Raw genomic sequence first — 18,571 nt, 5'->3', positions numbered from 1 at the left:
CCCTTGGTATGCAGCACACACAGAGCTGTGGCTGAACAAGCTCTTGGTGCTCCCATCAGACTGCAGGCACACAGCACCCCATGCAGCCCCATCCTGCAGGACTGTGTGCCCTGCAGACACAGATACTGCCACCCTGTGTGAGCACACAGCCTGAGAGGCAAACTCCCCCCGATACCTCCCCTGGCACAAAGGGAAAAGTAACTTATTTCACAAATACAAGGCACACTGAATCACCCCAGCCTGACTACTGATCCATGCCAAATAAATAGTGCTAGTTTCAAGGAGCTCCTTCTGACACCCTTCCACTGAATAATTTAATTGAAGGGAAAAACTTGACGTGTCACAGCACAGTGTATCTGATGCTAATTCACATGTCTTTTTTTTCCCTATTAGAATACATGGAAGCAGAAGGTTGTCACATTTTTCAAGAAAAAAATGCTAATAAGTGGGTTTTAGCTCTCTGGTAAGCCTGGAAAACAAGGCAAGGGGCGAGCCAGCTCCTCTGTGCACAATCCCACCAGAGCATACCTACATGAGGCAAAAACCAAGAAAAGAATCAGATAATTGTGTTCCAAGAGTGCACAGTCAGATTTGTAAACAGAGAACATGGTCACTGTGTTTGAAATGGAGTATTATCATCTCAATAAAGCAGCAGTAAGACACTATGCATTCAACATTTTAATTCCCAGGTAAAGCTCGGGTAAAAGCACAGCAAATTTACAAAACAGCTCTTAAGTGCTTGGAAAAGACATCAGTCAGGCTGCTTGGACAACCTTACTTGCACCTTCTTGTATAGGGAATGAGTGACTGGATACTGTAATGCAGTATTTGCCTAGAGTGTAAGTCAAGTAACAGCTTCAGAGCCTTCTGCCTCCAATACCTGTACACTGGCACAGCATATATGGGTTACACACATGTTCTATTTAGCATAATGTATACACCAACAAATATACATGCAAATAACCTTGATAAATCAAGTACTCATGTGATTTTTTTTTTAATATTCTCCCAAATATTTGCCACTGTGACTGCAATCCCTTCCAAAGGGAGAAACACCAGTACAAGTCCAGAAGGTTACAGGAATGAGGACCTCACTCCCCCTGCACACCAGGAAGAACTTACACTGTATAATAAGGACACAGCTTTTAGCACAACTCCAAAGCCACAAGGACCTACAGCCTACAACAGGAACACAGCAGAAGAGATCAAGAAGAGATCAGAGACTTTGTTAGGTGAAAAGAAAGCAAAATATGCAAAGTTACGCAATTGTTTTGTGGGCTTAAAATTGTGTTGGCATCCTCATACAGTGCTGTAAATTTAAGTACACACATAAAGATACAAATACAGTTACAACACTGTCATGAGTTCCATGCAAATAGTTCTGTATGAGCCAAGTCAACTCCTGTGTGCAAGGCTCTCTGCAGGATCAGGACTGTAACCTATGTACAGAAATGCTGGTAAAATGTGTTTATGTAATATGTAAATAGATAAAGAAAAGTACATTCACACCAACTACTGAGGAAAGAAAACTAATCATTTTTCTACTGCTAAAAGTACTGAATCACTTACCATCTGGTTTGTGAGGGAAAAAACTCAGTCCAATCCAGCTATGAAGAAAATCCTGTCTAAAAAAAGTAATCACATGCTAGATCCCCCTAAGTTTAATTTCCAATCATTTTAACACAGAGACATGGAGAATTTTGTTTTTCTGGAGATAAAAAAAAAAAAAACCTAAACCAACAGTAGGAAGGATGTGTGGCTTGTTAGGGCCTGATCCTTCTATGGGAAATAGTAGAAGCTAGTTTTCAGGGGAAAAGTGGAGTTTCTGCATCAGTTTCTGCTGGAATTAATTCTAATTTTCCAAGAAAAATCTACCACACTTCTGTTACTATGCTGTGAGATGCAAAAGTAAAATAAAGATATTTAGTATCTGAACTAGCTTGCCATTATACCTTGACAACTTAGTGATGGATCCTCCATCATCCCAAGCTGTACACATGCAGAAGTGGCATGTTACTGACAGGTATATTACTCTACCCTAAAAAGGGCATGTGGTCACATAAATACTCTGAGCATTAAACCACAACCAGCAAAGGTCATGTTTATGGCTCTGGCAAAGATGAGTCATTTCCAAACTTGTGACTTGTCACTTTGTCCTCAAACACACCACCACTATCTTAATTTTTAAAGAAATTAAAATTTTTATATCATCATTTCAATCCACACTTCAAAAACCCAGCCTACACACTGCACTGATCTTCCAAAGGCCTTTGTATGTCCCCTTTAACAGCTGTATGTCATGGAATCAAACTTCCCTGTTCCCTCATTCCCTGCACCACACCAACTCAGCTCTTGGTGCTGCCTCTCTGGAACATCCCCCTGACCTCATTCACTGCCATTTCACCCACACTAGCACCTCTTCCTTCTCTTTTTCCTTGATATTTTTCTCTACTAATTGCCAATGATTTCTAATGGATGTTCTTTGATTTGGACGCAGTCAGACACTGGTTGTTCTGTCAAAGACAGAACAGTGCTATGGATTGGTGGCTGTAACAGTTCTGCAGCTCTTGGCCTTTTTCTTCTGCTTCCCTCAGTCCACTTCACTTGCTTCAACAATTGAATAAAATTTCCTTCCTCCTCACAGAGGCATGGAGTCTAACACAGAACATTTACTTATGGGACAGAGAATGATTTTATTGGATTTACTAATTAACCTTAACCTTACAAACCCCAAAAACACTGAAAGAAATTTCCATCCCACTAAATACCTTATCCACTAAGTTTTACCATTAACCTCTTTTGCTGCTGAACACTAAGTCTTTCTATGAAAAAAAAATATAGCTATTATTTATTTAAATTGGAAAAATATTATTTGGCTGGTTTTTCCTTCCTAAATTTGTCATTGTTGATTAGCCCTATATAGATCCCCACTGGGATAAACTTGATCCCAAATCATTAAGAAATTAAGTAGTTCTCTCTCTTGCTGAAAAATGATTCTTAAAATAATGTGCTACATGTATAAGCAAAGGCAATTAAGTTACTATGGCTTGACCTGTGTGACAACCATACCCAGTCCTCCCTCGTGATGGTGAGAAACAAAGGCTTAGCATCCAGATACTCTGTGCTGATGCACTTTTGGCAGTGAGGGAAGGCTATGAGTGAGCAATGTGACTCAGAGGCACAGCAGTAACTCTTTAAGCCACTGACACAGATTACTTTAGACCTTGCTAGTAAGGCTGTTCCAGAGTTAGTGTGTGTGACCACTACTTGGTGGTCACTCCAAGCACTGGCAGTCCCACACTTGGCACCCTCTGGGACCCCAGAGTTAGTGACCACCCTACTGCTGCCTACTGCCAATTCTTGGGCTCTGAGAGAGTGGAATCACACCCTAGCCTAGGACAAAAGTGCTCTTTTACTGCACCTATCACACAGCAGGTAAAAGTAAATATGGCACTGAGGTCAGTGATAATGGGAGAACAGACGGACACAGGGCTTTCCCTCAGGGGAGCAGCTTCCCTCCTCCCCACAGCTCTTGACAGCCAGTGAGTTCAGAAGGAGTATGACCATGGCTAACTCACAGCTCCCATCACCACAGCCTAACCTGGGCAGCAGACACCAGCACACACCTGACTCACACCAGTGGAAAGCATGAAGTTGGTGGAGCTGAGCTCAGATGATCAGAGTAAGGATCATTATTCCTGCAAATTCATGCCCAGGGAGTTGCATGCTGCACAGCCTTTCCTACTCTGAGTCACTCCAACTCCTGCTCTAGGCTGTTCCGTAGCAAACTGTCAATAAAACCCATTAATGATGTGCCTTACATAGAAACAGTGCACTTAACTAAGGAGCTACAACCCATGAAGAGACAGCAAGGGGTGAATTATGTGGTTCATAGAACCACAGAATGGCCTGGGTAGGGACTGACCTTAAAGATCATCTACATCCAGTTCCAACTCCCCTGCCATGGGCAGACACCTTGCACTACACCAGGATGCTCAGAGCCCAGTTCAGCCTGGCCTTGAACACCTCCAGGGATGAGGCAGCCACTGAGGGCAACCTCCCAGGGCAACCTGTGCAGGGCCTCAACACACCCACAGCAAACACATTTTTCATATCTACTCTCCTTCAAACTGAACCCATCACCCCTTGTCCTGTCACTACAAGCCTCAGTGAAAAGTCCATCTCCACCCCTCTTGCAGCCTCTCTTCAGGTACTGGAAGGCCACAATTAGGTCACCCCTAAGCCATCCATTGTCCAGGCTGAACAAACCCAATTCTCTCAGCCTTTCCTTGCAGGAGACTTGCTCTGTCCCTCTCATCATTTTGGTTGCCTCCTCTGGACTCTCTCCAGCAGATAATGGAATGCAGGATGCATCTCAGTAAAGAAGTGGTAAAGGTGGGTGGGAGTCTTAATGTTGCATAGATCTGCTTGATGTTTGGTATATATATGAACCTAATTCCCCTTTTGATTTCAGTGCAGTTATATCTAGCACTCCCCTGTGTTTCTACTGATATATAAATTCTCTGATGAATAATTGATAACCAACTTTCTTTTACGTAAGCCTTTACTGGAGAGCCAGCAGATATTACAGACATGTTGTTTGTCTTCTCTCTTTTTAGTCCTGTTCTCATCTGAGTCACGTTTGGCCAGCATTCCTATCTAGCTCCTCGACTGGTGGCAGCTATTAAAACAAAACAACAAAACAACACACACCTTTGAAGATCCAGTGGCAGGAACAGTGCAAAGATGCTCTTTGACAGAGATTCTCAGGTTTTGTCCTATGTAAGTACAATCTGCAAGTGTTGGCAGCATTATAACAGAGGATGGTTTCTGTACTGCCTGTCCAAACTCTGACTCTTGTCAAACATTCTGGCCTTATGACACAACATTTAGCAACAGGTAACCACTGACTTGCTACACAAGCAGCTGACATTTTCATCCACTACAGATGGTTTTATCTGAAGGCTACAGGGAATTCTAACTTCTCAAAAGAAATTGGGAGGATATGAGGAGCAACCCCTAAAAGAAAGCTAGAATTAATCAGGCCTTTTCACAAGCTGTAATATGTATCAGCAACAAAGAAGCAAGAAGTTGCTCAGTTTAGAGTCCAGGTAGAAAGGGGAGGAGGCTGAAAGTAGTGGGGTTGGGCAGGAGAAAACAGCTGTGACACTTCTCGTTCTCTTTCAGAGTGTGGAGAAATAAAACAAACACAGGAGGAGACCAAAACCATAACCTGAACCTGACCTCCCGCTCACTGGTTCCATCATAAAACTTCCAGCTGAACTTTGGTCATTGCACAACCAACGCAATGCAGTCCCAAAGCCTGGCCAAGCAACTACACATGATTTTTTTTTTCTCACATATGCTCAAGATAGTAGAGGCCAGTTAAGAATATGGCCTTTCAGAAGAAAAAACATGTCAATTCAATTGCCAGCTGGCTGGACAGTTTGCTTTTCTGTTGAGGTTGGTTTGTGGGTTTATTTGAATATCACTGCACTGAAAAAAATGTGGGTGTGATACAGGATTTAACTGGAGCATTAATATATTTTTGTCTGTATCTGTTAGAAATGGCAATCAATCCAGCAGTTAAAAACATTGGTGATTGTAAGGTGATCAATTACACAACATATAAACCTCATCACCAGTTTAACATTGCACCAGAAATGTCCACGTAAAGATGTTCTTAAAATCTTAATAAACATCCTTATACGTAGAACTTATGATTCATGGTTTACAGAGTGATAAGTAGTGAAAGGACCAAGGAACTCGCCTAACACCTCTCAGCAAGGCAAGAGCAAGCTGAGATCAGACTCAGGATCCTGCTTTTCCCTGCTGATCCTTCCTTCAACTGCAAGTTACTCCAAGTGCACAATGTACAACAAATACCAAGCATTTGTTTCCACAAAAGATCTGATTTTTTGTGCTGCATAGAAAAAGAACCAGTGTGTCCAAAAGTGAGTATTCTAGCACTCACTGCAAGCAAAGTGCAAGTGTTGGGGTAGGACACAAATAGGTGGCCAATAAAGAATTTATCATTATCACTGATAATGGTACTGCCAAAAATTCCAGTGCACATCTTCACAATTAAACTGCCTGCCCCTGTGAACGGGGCTGAATAGAAGAGCACACTGAACATGGAGCCTTCCAATCCTTCTGCTTCTGACAAAATGCCAGTTGCCACCCAATGCAACAGCAATGAGTGTCCTCAGCAGGCCATTCCCATGCAGAAAGGCTCACAGACCTTTAAAGACTCTCCCTCTCCACTTGGGATAATTAATGCCCCCTCATGCTAAGCATCCTGCCACACAGGCCTGTTCCTGCCGGGTACAGAAATACACATCCCATCTTCACCCTGTGCTCCCAATGCTGGCATGGGCAAATTACTCAGCACTTAACAAACAGCTGAAGATTGCAGTGCTTTGTAGCTTCAGGTGGAACTTGAAAGCAGCAAGCCAAATGAGCATCCTTCTCTGTGGAGAGAGATGCAACTATGCCATGACCTGAATTTGCGTTCTGTGCACCAAATTTATTTATAGAGGACAGGAAATAGTTTTGGGAAAAAGGATCCAAGACACATGTTTGTCTACAGCATCAGTATTTCATCCTCTACTGGGCCATTACATGCCACAACACTTGTATTTCTGATTCATGTAGAGTATTTATCATTCACGTGAGGGTGCTGAGACTCTTCAACAGGTTGCCCAGAGATCCTGCGGATGCCCCATCCCTGGCAGTGTTCAAAGCCTGGTTTAACGGGGTCCTGGGCAAAGCTGATCTAGCAGGTGGCATTCCTCCCCATGGTGCTATGTACCAAGAATCAGATGATCTTTAAGGTCCCTTCCAACACAAACGGTTCTGTGATAATGTGTAAGAATACTGTAAAGCCATGTGCATCTTAAGCTTAATGTATATCTTACAACTTCAGTTTGCCTTTAATCAAGAAAATACATTGGTTTACCTGGTTTTGAAATGATTTTTTTTAACCTGACAGGCTGCAGCCCCTGGAGTCATATTTGATTATGTAATATCATTCAGCTGTTTCTCAGAACCTAGACCTACCATGGTACTTAAATGCTGCACATCCATGCAAGTAATTGAACTCAAGATGGAATGAGCCTATATATTTCTGTGACCAGAGCCTAACCTTGTTTAAAAAATCCCAGCACTAACAGGTTAAATTCTGACTTGAAAACCAAGAATTTTTAGGCATGATCTGCTATGTACAGACACGCTGATTAGAAAGAAGGTAACAGGATCATTGCTGCAAATATACAAATTAAATAAAAACCTGGCAAAATAAATGCAGGACCATTTTTGTACATTAGCCTGAAACAACCACATGCAGGCTCCACCAGGCTGGAGCTGAGCCAAAAGATTATCCATCCTTTCTGTTACACATGGATTCTCTGAGGATCGGCATCTGGAACTCTGTGTGCTCGTCGGTGTTCACCTGTGGTTAAAGATAACGAATTCAGACACAATCACACTCAGAAGTGACCATAAGGAGATGCATGAAGGACAGGACGTGCCGTACAGCACGACCTCGACCCAATGCTGAAATGAGAGAGGCAGTGCCACAAAACTCAAATCTGCTAAATAAATTTGCCCAAATAACGTGGTTGTATCAAGCAGTTAGTGATAAAAGATGAATTGTCTATGGGAGCTGCCATACGCCCAGGACACCGCACTTGCACTACCTTACTCAGTTTTACATGGTTTAACTCCAAGCCAAGTAACAAGTTGCTCCTGTGCTTCCTGAGCCCCCCACAGTGGTGGGGAGGAAACTCGTGGCATGGGCAACTCACTGCCGTGGTTTCCCCGTCCCCAGCGCAGCCCCCGGTCAGCCGTACCAGAGCCCCGGGGAGCGGGACCCCTCAGTCCCTCAGCGGCCGCTCCCGCCGGCCCGTCTCCCCTCACGCCCGTCTCCCCTTAGCGCGCAAGGACAGCCGCCACAAGCCCTGGGAGCCAGCCGGCCCGCCGCGCCCCCTCACCTCTGCTGCCCTCCTCCTCTTCCTTCATCCGCGCTCCCCGGCGGGGCCCCAGCCCGGACTACGAGCCCCGTGGTGCCCGGCGGCAGCGCGGCTGCGCGGCGGGCCGGGGGGCGGTGGCGGAAGCGGAGCCGGGCCCCGCCCGCCGCGGCCGGGCCAGGCCGTTGCCGCCATGCCCCGGGACAACATGGCCTCCCTGATCCAGCGGGTGGCGCGGCAGGCGCGCATCACCTTCCGCACCCCGGCGGGCCCAGCCTTCGGGGAGAACCTGCACCGCCTGCAGCAGCTGCTGGACAAGGTGCGCGCCGAGGACTTGCACTTGGCGCCGCGGGGGCCGTCGGCCGCGGCGGCGGCGTCCGGCGGGGGTCCGCCGTGGGCCGGCGTGGTGCCTCCCGTCAGCTACATGCACATTTGCGAGACGGAGAACTTCAGCATGGGCGTGTTTCTGCTGCGGAGCGGCGCCTGCATCCCGCTGCACGACCACCCGGGCATGAACGGCATGCTGAAGGTGCTGTACGGCACGCTGCGCATCGCCTGCATGGACACGCTGCCCTCCGGGGCGGCCTCCGCCCCGCCGCCTCCCGCCGCTGGCAGCGGGCCGTGCCTGCGCGCCCTTTTCCGCTCCCGCCAGCACTACACGCCCGCCTCGCCGCCCTGCCTGCTCTCTCCGCACACCGACAACCTCCACCAAATCGACGCTGTGGACGGGCCTGCCGCCTTTCTCGACATCCTGGCGCCGCCCTACGACCCCCAGCACGGCCGGGACTGCCACTACTACCGGCTGCTGGAGGGGCCGCCGGCGGGCGCGGAGCCGCCCCCGCTGCCGCGAGAGGTGTGGCTGATGGAGACCCCGCAGGCCTCCGACTTCTGGTGCGGGGGCGAGCCCTACCCTGGGCCTCGCGTCTGCCTCTGAGTCGCCGCCGGCGGCCCTTGCCGGGCGGCGGCCGCTAGGGACGATGTGCGCTCGCCCCGCCGAGAGGGGAACCGGCCGCCCCCCGAGCCCGGCGGACAGCGGTGTCCCGTGCGGGCTGGAGCTTCGCGGGAGCGCCGTGGGTCAGAGCCTTCCTCTGATCGCGGGCTTCGTGAGTCGGGGAAATAAAGCGCCAGAACGTGTTTATGCCCTTGGGGCCGATGTGAGGGAGCAGCATGATTAAGCTGCTCAGCTGAAGGGTCGGGGAAATATTCCAGCATCCTGTGTAAATAGGGCCACGCATCAGTGAGAGGGGTTCAGGCTCCAAAGGGAGAGTAAATGCAATAAGAATTTTCACAGGGTGCCCCGGCTTTGCCCAGTGGGGTTCCCTCTTCTAGAGCCAGCTGGCACCACGGGACCAGGGCGCTGTACCCACTGAGTTTGGGCAGGGAGGTTGGTGTGGCTACAGCCTTTGGGGACTGTCTGCAGAACGACTCTCAAGAAGAGCTGTACCCTGCTAGTAAATAACAAATCCAGAACAACTCCTGAGCCAGGACATTCTCCTCCAGCAAATGCCAGTGATCAGTCCCCAGGGCTGGAGTTAAGGAAATTACTGCTCCAAATGGACACTGTCAGGTTCAGAGTTATTTTTCAACTGTTCTTTTAAGTGTCATATACAAGATCTCACTATTGCTACTGAGAATTACTGAGTGCATCTATGCATACTTCCTTCAGCAAGAAGGAGACAGCTGCTGATTACCCTCGCTTGGAACCTCTAATGCAGCAGTGGCAGAAACTGGGCATCATAAAAGAAAAAACAACTATCCACTGTTGAGAGAGCTATTCTAGAAACACGGCGTATTTGCAAACCCTCAGTATACAGCAGCGCATACCTAGGTACTGCTAAGATTTGACCTGATGTCTTCTCTTTAAAGTGTGGTCTGTGTTTTTATATGTGAACGCTTTGGGCTTTTGAAGCCTTGCAGTTTCCCTCTTTATACTGTTTATAAGGACTACTTTTTCATAAGGCTTTTAAATAAACCTAGAGTAGAAGAGACACCACGAATTCCGCCTTGCTATGATGGAAGTGGTCCAGAGATGGAGTTTGTCCACAGCAAGGGAAGGGATGCAATCTTTCTAACACAGAAGAGAGTTTTTCTACAGGTGAAGTGCCCCATCTGTGCTGCAGGGACTGGTCTTGTGCCTGTTCATCCTCATGCACACTTCATATCACAAACCCAGGCCAGGGCAGCCTTGGCCATCTTAGTCCTGACTGAGAATTGGAGTAAGAAAATGCAACTTTGCAACCTCCTGAGTGATGTACCAGCCTGCTCCAGGAATCATTTCACAACTGGCTTTACTTTTCTGTGTATTTGTAAAAGCAGACTTGTTTTTCCTGTACAGTGGCTTGTATGTGTGAATTTTTAAATTATTCTGATATGGCATTGCTGCCTTTTTTTTTTTTTTTCCTGGCCTGTGAAAGAATGAATGTAATATACAGTCAGCATTATGCATCCATCGATTAATTCTTTTGCAAGGAAAAATTGGTAGAAATTATTTCAGGCAATTTCCATTTATTCTTTGAGCACTTCAAGGAGTCTGATATTTCTACAGCTGGCTTACCTGTTTTTCTTGGAATTCCCCTGCAGCTTAGCATTAGTTAATGTTTAACAATTCTTAATCGAATGTAGTCATTAATTATAAGGCAATGCCTCCCTGTGTTACAGCCTGTTTCTACCTCTCTCCAAGCCTAACAAAGACAGTTATCCTTTTTCACAAGTCCACAAAGAAGATAGCATGGTGCATGCAAACAGCTGTACTGGAAAAACAAACTGCGACAGTGAGCATTTTTTATCCTATCTGCTCTATCCTCCCCTTAGGTCTGTCTGCTGAGTTTTTAATTTTTTTCCTCCATGTGTAAAACCTAGTCAAGATGTTTAGTGGGACAGTATTTAATGCATCTTTCTGAAGAGGACAGCATGGTCACGCCGCAGAGTGCTGTTAACCATGGCAAAACCTTTTTTTCTTTTTTTTTCTTTTTTTTTCTTTTTTTTTTCTTTTTTATAATTAAGGTGTTATTATCAAAATATTTAAAGCTGGAAAAATAGCAAAGAAAACCTGAGATGCATTTTTTAAAAAAGCCTCTTTGTGTAACTTCTTGCTTACTCACTAGTTGAAACTTACTTCCTATGTTCTGGATATCTGTAAGCGGAAGGTTTAAGTCTGTAATGCCATTCCTTCTCTCTGCAGTCTGGTTATTGTGTTTTCACAACAGCAAAATAACTGCTATTGCTGAATTGTAGAATAAATACAGGATATCTCACCAGTGACCAGTCATTACTTTCCTTCACAAATAAGACAGCCTTGAGCCAAGCACAGTACCGAGCTCTAATTTCCTTTGCCTGACAGTCCGAACAGTGGCACCGGCTTTTCCTTGGGAGGCGATGCTTAGCACTGGATTCTCAGCCCGGATCCTGCAGGCAAATCCAGGCACATACACTATTGCTGCTTTTGAAGCTGGCCCTCAGTGTAAGGCACACACAGGAGTGTAGCAGCATTGATCCTGTGCCATGTGAGATGCTCTTGTAGCCGTACGCTAGTGACCAGCAGTTTCCTTAGTCCACCTCTTTTACTATTTCAGTGTTGCTTATATAGTTTTTGCTTTTAATTTGGGTTTTAATTTTGTAGCATGGCTGGTGACAGTAGTTTGGACAGTGCAGGGGGAGCCTTGGATTATGTGTCTGGGTGGCTGAGATACCAATTTCGCTCAAGATGCTCTGGCTGTGACCGAGCTGTGGTTATCCGAGGCTGTGGCAGTGCCTTCAGAAGCCCAGCAGTTGAGGAGGCCACAGCTTCTGTATGACATCCCTCCAGCAGCAGGCTGTGGTCTCTTGGGAGCCAGGACCACGTGGGAATAGGTGGCAAAACTGCAAACCAGGGTGTGAAGGCTTACTTGTGCTCCTAAGGCGGATGGCGGGGCAGTGAGCACGGCTTCCCCTGCACAGGCTGATCCATGCCCAACTTTAAAAGCTGTCTTGATTCACAATCAGATTGTCACTTCAGCTCCCATGGAAGAGCAGCTGCCCCAAAAGCCGGCATGACTTCCAGAAAATGGGAAGCAGGGATTTCTATCAGACAGAAAAGGCAGGTGCTGCTGGGGCTTTGCACTGTGGGACCTAACACCTGGGCAAGCAGAGGCTGGGAAACCATCAAGAAAGGGCTTAACCCCTTCGCCCTGCTGTGCGGGGCTGTGGCATTAGGGATGCCCATCCTGCACAGCTCAGTTCCGCAGTGCGGGCCGCACCAGGGATCTGCGTGGCAGAGGGGCAAGCCCGCGGGGCGCTGACGGCCCTGCACCGATGGCAGGATCCGAGGGTGGGCCGAGGCCGGGATAGCATTTAAAAAAGCATTAACTAAAATAAGCTCACAAGGAAAAAAAAAAAGGCACGATATTGCGGCTATGTGGGTTCAGCAAAAACAGTCGGGCTGTGCCGCGGGGGTGAGCGCCGCCGCCCCGGGCCGCTGCAGAGCCCCCGAGCGCGGGCGCGGCGCCGCCCGCGCAGCCCCGCGCCGCCAGGAGCCGCTTCCCCCGAGCGGCGGCCGTCGGGGCGGCGGTACGCACTGTTCCGGAGCCCACTCGCGGAGGTTGCCTGGGGCGGATCGTAACCGCGGAACAAAACAGAATGAGTCAAAAAAAACCCACCCCGCTCCCTGGTTAATATTATCCCATCTCTCGTCTCCGAGGGAAATTCCCGCGCCCAAAAGCGAGTGTTTGTACGCTGCGGCCGAGGCCGCAGGTTTTCCGCGCCGAGGCTTTGCGGGGCGGTGCGGGGCGCCCATCGGACCCGGGCCGGGCTGCCCGCAGCCCTCCGCCGCCGGGACCCGGGACCCGACAAACCCCTCCCTGGGTCAGGCCAGGGAACCTACGGAAATAAAGATGTCAATTTAGCATAATTAAGAGATTTATTTGTCGTCTTTTATAAACTTTGTAAGCACCTACCCTATTGTCGAAAAGTTTATTTACAGAGTGGCCAGAAAGATAAAGATACCCCCCCTCTCCTTCCAGCCCCCGTTAGTGGTTGTGCATTATTCGTGTTACCTGCGGCGCACTGGGTGCCGGCCGACCACGGGCGCCGGTCCCAGCCCGAGTATTTACATCCTGTCCCAAGTCCTACTACAAACGGAACACTTTCAAGTCACCAAAAAGGAAAACAAAACCAAAACCCCAAACCAGTGCGTACAAAAATATAGTCTCTAAAAAAAAAAAAAAAATCCCAATATTAATAGGCAGAAATGTACAGCCATACTAAAACCAGGGAGGGAAAAACTTTCCGGTCTCGGTGTCGCCGCTGTCGTCGGAGCGGATCGGTAAGGCACCCCCCACATGCAGACAGGGGACCGGGCTCTACACCACACAAGGCACCAAGGACACCTCACCACGACGGCACTGCATGCATCCATCCTCCCGCCGCAGCCCCTATGTACACCCGCCGCTCCGGCCCGCTCCGGCCCGCCCCGGCCCGGGGGAGCCCCGCGGCGCCGCCAGGTGCTCGTCGCGCCCCGCCGGGCCCCGCTCCGCTCCGCGCCCGCCGCGCTCGGCGGCGGCTCCGCGCTGGGTCCTGCGCGTCCCGCGCCGTCAGGGCGTCCGCGTCCGCGCCGCGCAGGGGGCCAGGGCGGCCGTGCCGCTCCCGCCGCCGGGTTGCGGGCACCCGCCGGCGGCGGCGGCTCCTTTTCGTTCCTTCTGGCGCAGGTGAATCTTCGTGTGCCGCTTCCTTTCGTCGGAGCGGGCGAACTTCCTGCCGCAGAAGTCGCAGGCGAAGGGTTTCTCGCCGGTGTGCGTGCGAATGTGGGTGGTGAGGTGGTCGCTGCGGCTGAAGTTCCGCATGCAGATACGGCACTGGAAGGGCTTGTGGCCCGTGTGGATGCGGATGTGCCGGGTGAGCTCGTCGGAGCGGGAGAAGCGGCGGTCGCAGCCCTCGGCGGGGCACGGGTAGGGCCGCTCGTGGACCGGCGTCTTGCTGGGCCGGTTGGGGTACTTGCGGGGCCGCAGGATGGGCCGCAGCGGCAGGTGGTGCGGGCTGTAGGCGCCGGCGGGCAGCCGGGCGCCCGCGCCCTCGCCCCCGCCGCTGCCGGGAGCGCTGCCGGGGGCGGCGCCCGCCGGGGGCGCCCCCATCGTGAAGTTGCGGATGGTGGAAAGCGGCGTGAGGGGCGGCGGGACGCGGAGCGAGTCGAGGGGGCAGGGGAAGGGCTTGCGGTCGGGGCCGGCGTGGAGCTCCCGCTGGCACTGGGGCGGCGGGAAGAAGCCGCCGTACTCGGGGATCATGGTGAAGAGCCCGCCATCGGCCGCCGCCGCCTTCGGTGAGGGGTAGGAGGGCGGCGGGGGAAAAGGCAGTGCCCCGCCGCCGGCGGCGGGCAGGAAAGCCGAGGAGGGGTCTTGCGGGTACAGGTCACCGCAGCCCGAGTAGGGCGGCGGCGGAGGCGAGTAGAGATGCTCCAGGTCGGCCGGCTGGCCCTGTGCCATGGTGCAGCCGAGGGCCCCGGCCAGCGGGTTGGGGGAGGTGGCGGAGGCGGCGGTGGCCGAGGAGGCGGCGGAGGAGGCGGAGGAGGCGGCAGAGGAGGCGGCGGAGGAGGGCGTGCTGACCCCCTGCAGGATCCCCGCGCTCACGATGTTGATGATGCCCTCGGGGTAGCAACCGGCGCCAGGGTATTGCGGGTCGATGGAGAATTTGCCCATGTAGGTGAAGGTCTGATTGCGGGAAGCCGGAGCATTGGGGGCGAAGCCGCCACCGTAGGGCAGGTCCAGGGCCCGCTTGTCGCCCATGTCCACGTTGATCATGCCGTCTGGGGGGGCAAGGAGCAGGTCAGCCCTCCGCGCCGCCACCCGCCGGACGACCGGCACCGGTCCCAGCCACCGCCCGCCCCGGCCCAGCGCGGGGCTGCGGCGCGCACATGTTGCGCTCCGGAGGCAGGGGGCTCCGAACCGACTGCAACTTTTCCCCCCCGAGCTGGGTGCGGAGGTAGGGCTGCCGCGAAGGGGCGGCGGGGACCCGGCCGGGCGGCGGGAGAGCCCCGGAGAGGGTCCCGGCGCCCCGTCCCAGTCCGACCCCCGCCCGCCGCCCCGAGTCTCCGCCGCCCCGCCGCTCTCCGCGGGCGGCCCGGCCCGCACCTGCGAGGGCTCCGCTTACCTCCTGCCACACCGCTCATCTGGTCGAACGGCCCTGCCAGGTCGGCATTGGGGAAGATCGCGACCGAAGTTGGCAGCGCGGCGGAGATGTCATCCGCCGGGTAAATGCCCTCGGGGAGCTGGTGCACGAACCCACCGAGGGTCACCGGGATCTTGTCTACCGCCTTGGCGGTCATCATGGGGACAGCGGGGCGGCCGGGGGAGCGGCGCTCCCGGCCGGCGGTGGGCACTCGGGGCGGGGAGGGGAGGGAGAGGAGGGGGCGCTTCCCCCTGCCTCCCACTACCAGCGCGGGGGGACGGCGGGGAGCCGGCGCGGCATGTGCGGGCGGGCGGCCGCCCCGTCGCGGCGGTGCGGTGCCCGCGGTGCCCCGGGAGCGCCGCGCTCCCGCCGCAGCTCGCGCTGGAGGACAAGTCTGGCGGTAACTATTTATGGGGGCCCCCTGAATGCCCGGGACGTCACTGCCCATATAAGGACTGAGGAACGGGGCCCGGCCCGGTCACGTGGAAGCCGCGTGTGGGACCCGCCGGCCCGCGCCCGCCCCGACCCCCTCCCTGCGCACCCTCCGCGCCCCGCGGGGGCGGCCCCGACCCGCCCCGGCCCCGCTCGGCCCCCGCCGCCGCCCGCCGCGCCGCCCAGGGGGGTATTCCGGTGGCGGGGCCCTTGTCCTAAAAAGGCGAGGATCCGGCCCCGCCCCGCCTGCCCTTTTAGGGCTTGTTCCGGAAATTTTTAAAAGGTTCGGAAAAGCAGAGGAGGTCCCGGGGCCGCCCCGCCAGACCCCGCTCACTTTCTCAGCAGCCTGTAACCGCAAACCGGCGGCGGGTCAGGAAACAGCCGCATTCACGGAATAGAGCTTCTCCTTTGTCAAAGAAAAAGTAATTTTAAAAAATATTTTTTTTTCTTTCTGAATTACGGGTGGAAAGAGCCGCCGAACAGAGCGACTCGGCGGCGCTGCTTGTTTTGGAAAGTGTCTGATCTATATATACCGTCGCGAAAACGGAACCGCCTGCTCCGCCGTCGCTGGGTTGTTATTGTATCGGCGGGCACGAGCGAGGATGGGACGGGGAGGGTGGCGGGGAGGGGGACGAGAGTGCCCCCACACCTCGTTCCGTTCTGACCCTACCGCTCCCGCTTTGCTCAGTTCAACCTCGAGCTCCCACAGTTTCCATCGTCAGTAACATTTCCACCGCCGCTTTTGCTTTATTTCTCCGCGATCTCCTCCATAACGAGGGTATCAAACCAAAGAGTGCTTAAATTCTGGCTTTTTCTTTTTTTCCTACAAAGTACTAAAAATAGCCTCCCTTGTGCCTCCCTTCCCAGGAGAAGCCAATCTTTCATATGCTGTTCCCAAGCTTAGAGCTTGCAGCCCCTACATCTTCTTGCTGATGAGAGTGTCAGATGTAATTATTTTTGAAAGCTGTATCCCGTGTCACTAATCTCATTACTTGGGGATATTTCATCTCGTGGCTGTTTATTACTGCATTTAGGAAAGCAACTCTCACATATGGTCTGTAGCGTGCGAGGCCCCTTTTCAATAGTCTGCAGTGAAAAAAACAACCCATTGACAACCCAAGCAGCAGCAAGACATGGCAACATATGAGAGATATTATGACAGTGCATTCCTGTTCCAAAGCAGCAAGCCAGAGAATACATAGGAAGGCTAAAAACTCTTCCCTTTCATTTTTAACTGCAGATACCAATGTTTACAGGTCTAACACATTACAGCCCGTGCCATAGAAGAGGGGTGTGCTCAGGCATCCCTATGGTGTATAGGCTTACCTTCTGCCTTGGCTCCCAAGCACTGTCACGGTGTCTCTCATGACCTTCTTTATCCACGCCACACCTCACACCCCAGCTGAGAAAGGCTCTTTCAGTTCCTCCAGATCCTGGCCTTTGGTGATGCTCCAGGTTCATTACTTGTCCAGGCAGCACAGAGTCCAGACTAGACAGCAGCATCCCTGGAAAAGTAAAGGTTTTTCAGGGGCATTTGCTAAGGAATAGTAGGCATAAATAGATATTTGCCTTGATCAGGGAAGTATTCACAGCAATTAGTAAATATTTAACAGTGGTTTTTAACATAAATTTTTGTTACCTGTCCTCTCTAGCACTTAATGTACAGCCAATACAGTTTGACGTATGAGATTTAGTTGAAAGCAAGCTTTCAGTGGGATTCTAGATATTTTCATTTAAAAAACCATCTCAATTTAAAAGTAAAATTTAAAAATGTGACAGAGAGACAGGTTCTGGGAAATTTGACTGAGAAGTAGGGGCAATTGTATTGTACCTTTCTGTTACAGCTGAGCTATAATTGGTCTAATCGCTACTATGAAAGAACAAAATATTGGAATCTGTTGTGCAGTGGGGTGAGTTACTTTACATGAATTTTAGAAACAGTAACTCTTTTGCAGTATCCTCCTTACTGCAAAACATTGCAGATATCTCAGATTTAGGGCTTATGGATATTCTACATCATCTTGTATTAATTCAAAATACCATATGCCCATGGATGACACTAAATCATACTGCACACAGAAGAAAAGAGAACCAAGGTTTCACACCCCACCTTAATCCCACCATGAATCAACTCTCACTTTGAACTAACTTGGCTAATTTAATGTTCTTCCACTATGAAAAAGGATTGAATGAAAGACCGACACAAAATTTAACTTCATCTGTAGAATACTACTGTAGTTGACTTGGCTGGTTAATTTTAAAAGGTTTCTTAAGAATGAAATAAATTTCCAGGGACAATCAAATCACTTGACATCTTTCAATGGGGGCTTTGTCTCAATGGCAGCAGGATCTGGTGTGGGGCAAGATGGAAGCATGCTTAATGCTCAGTTTCAGGAAGTTGTTGACAGATGAAACTCAAATGTTTCTGGGCCCTTTTCAGGTATCCTTGCTGTGTTGCTTTGCATGTGCTTTGTACCTTTGATCCCTGTTTGGCTGATTACAGCAGACTCTGAGGGTTGGACTGTCCAGCTCACACTGACATCAATGGCCCTTACATGCAGAAATATCCTACTGATTTCTGTGGTTCCTATAAACCACGTGGCTTCATATGACAGACAGATTGTTGGTGCAAATTGCCAAATCCCCAATCACACCAAGAGCCTCGAATATGCATGACCGCTTAGTGGATAGCAGTGATTGAGGATGGTTCAGAGCTGAAAGGCAGAACTTCTCTCCTACTCCCAACTTCTTTGAAACCAGGCCCTTTTGGATTTACTGTATTTACTCTTCTAAAGCTGCTAACTGACATTGCACTGGGGATATATTTTCCTGCAGTCATTGTCTACCGCTGGTACCTGAGAAAGGAGTTGTAGAAATAAAATCATCTTTGCCTCCATACCTGAGTTGAGAGTGGCTGAGGAAGAAAAGGCAGTTTATCATCTGTGGAGCTGGCAACACATTTAACCAGCTTATCATCACACATTTGAGTCATCTCTCCAGGGGGTTACTATGCTTTTGCAGCAAAACTCAGCCGACCT

The 18,571-nt window shown here is 50.8% G+C and overlaps 2 protein-coding genes across 2 annotated transcripts; one reads left to right on the top strand and one right to left on the bottom strand.

The window, feature by feature from the left end:
* The first annotated feature begins 8,160 nt into the window (after positions 1–8,160).
* ADO (2-aminoethanethiol dioxygenase) lies at positions 8,161–11,221 on the top strand. Its single transcript, XM_005488063.4, has one exon. The coding sequence runs from the start codon at positions 8,161–8,163 to the stop codon at positions 8,899–8,901; it is 741 nt and encodes a 246-aa protein (XP_005488120.2). The 3' UTR covers positions 8,902–11,221.
* Positions 11,222–12,842: 1,621 nt separating this feature from the next.
* On the bottom strand, positions 12,843–15,563 carry EGR2 (early growth response 2). Its single transcript, XM_074544597.1, has 2 exons — positions 15,084–15,563; positions 12,843–14,739 (listed from the first exon to the last, which is right to left on the bottom strand). Exons 1-2 carry the CDS (start codon positions 15,547–15,549, stop codon positions 13,535–13,537), a joined length of 1,671 nt encoding a protein of 556 aa, XP_074400698.1. The 5' UTR covers positions 15,550–15,563; the 3' UTR covers positions 12,843–13,534.
* Between the last annotated feature and the right edge of the window lie 3,008 nt (positions 15,564–18,571).

The sequence above is a fragment of the Zonotrichia albicollis genome, chromosome 7, assembly GCF_047830755.1.
Source record: "Zonotrichia albicollis isolate bZonAlb1 chromosome 7, bZonAlb1.hap1, whole genome shotgun sequence".
Lineage (NCBI taxonomy): Eukaryota > Metazoa > Chordata > Aves > Passeriformes > Passerellidae > Zonotrichia > Zonotrichia albicollis.
Note: the sequence above shows the minus strand (reverse complement) of the source record. Positions and strands in the feature narration are given on the sequence as shown.

Bases quoted from the DNA above. Each gene is read 5' to 3' on its own strand.
- EGR2 (XM_074544597.1), bottom strand. From the start codon at position 15,549: ATGGGCAGTGACGTCCCGGGCATTCAGGGGGCCCCCATAAATAGTTAC. The intron at 14,740-15,083 runs GTAAGCGGAGCC...TTGCCCCCCCAG, and splicing joins GATGAGCGGTGTGGCAGGAG to ACGGCATGATCAACGTGGAC.
- ADO (XM_005488063.4), top strand. From the start codon at position 8,161: ATGCCCCGGGACAACATGGCCTCCCTGATCCAGCGGGTGGCGCGGCAG.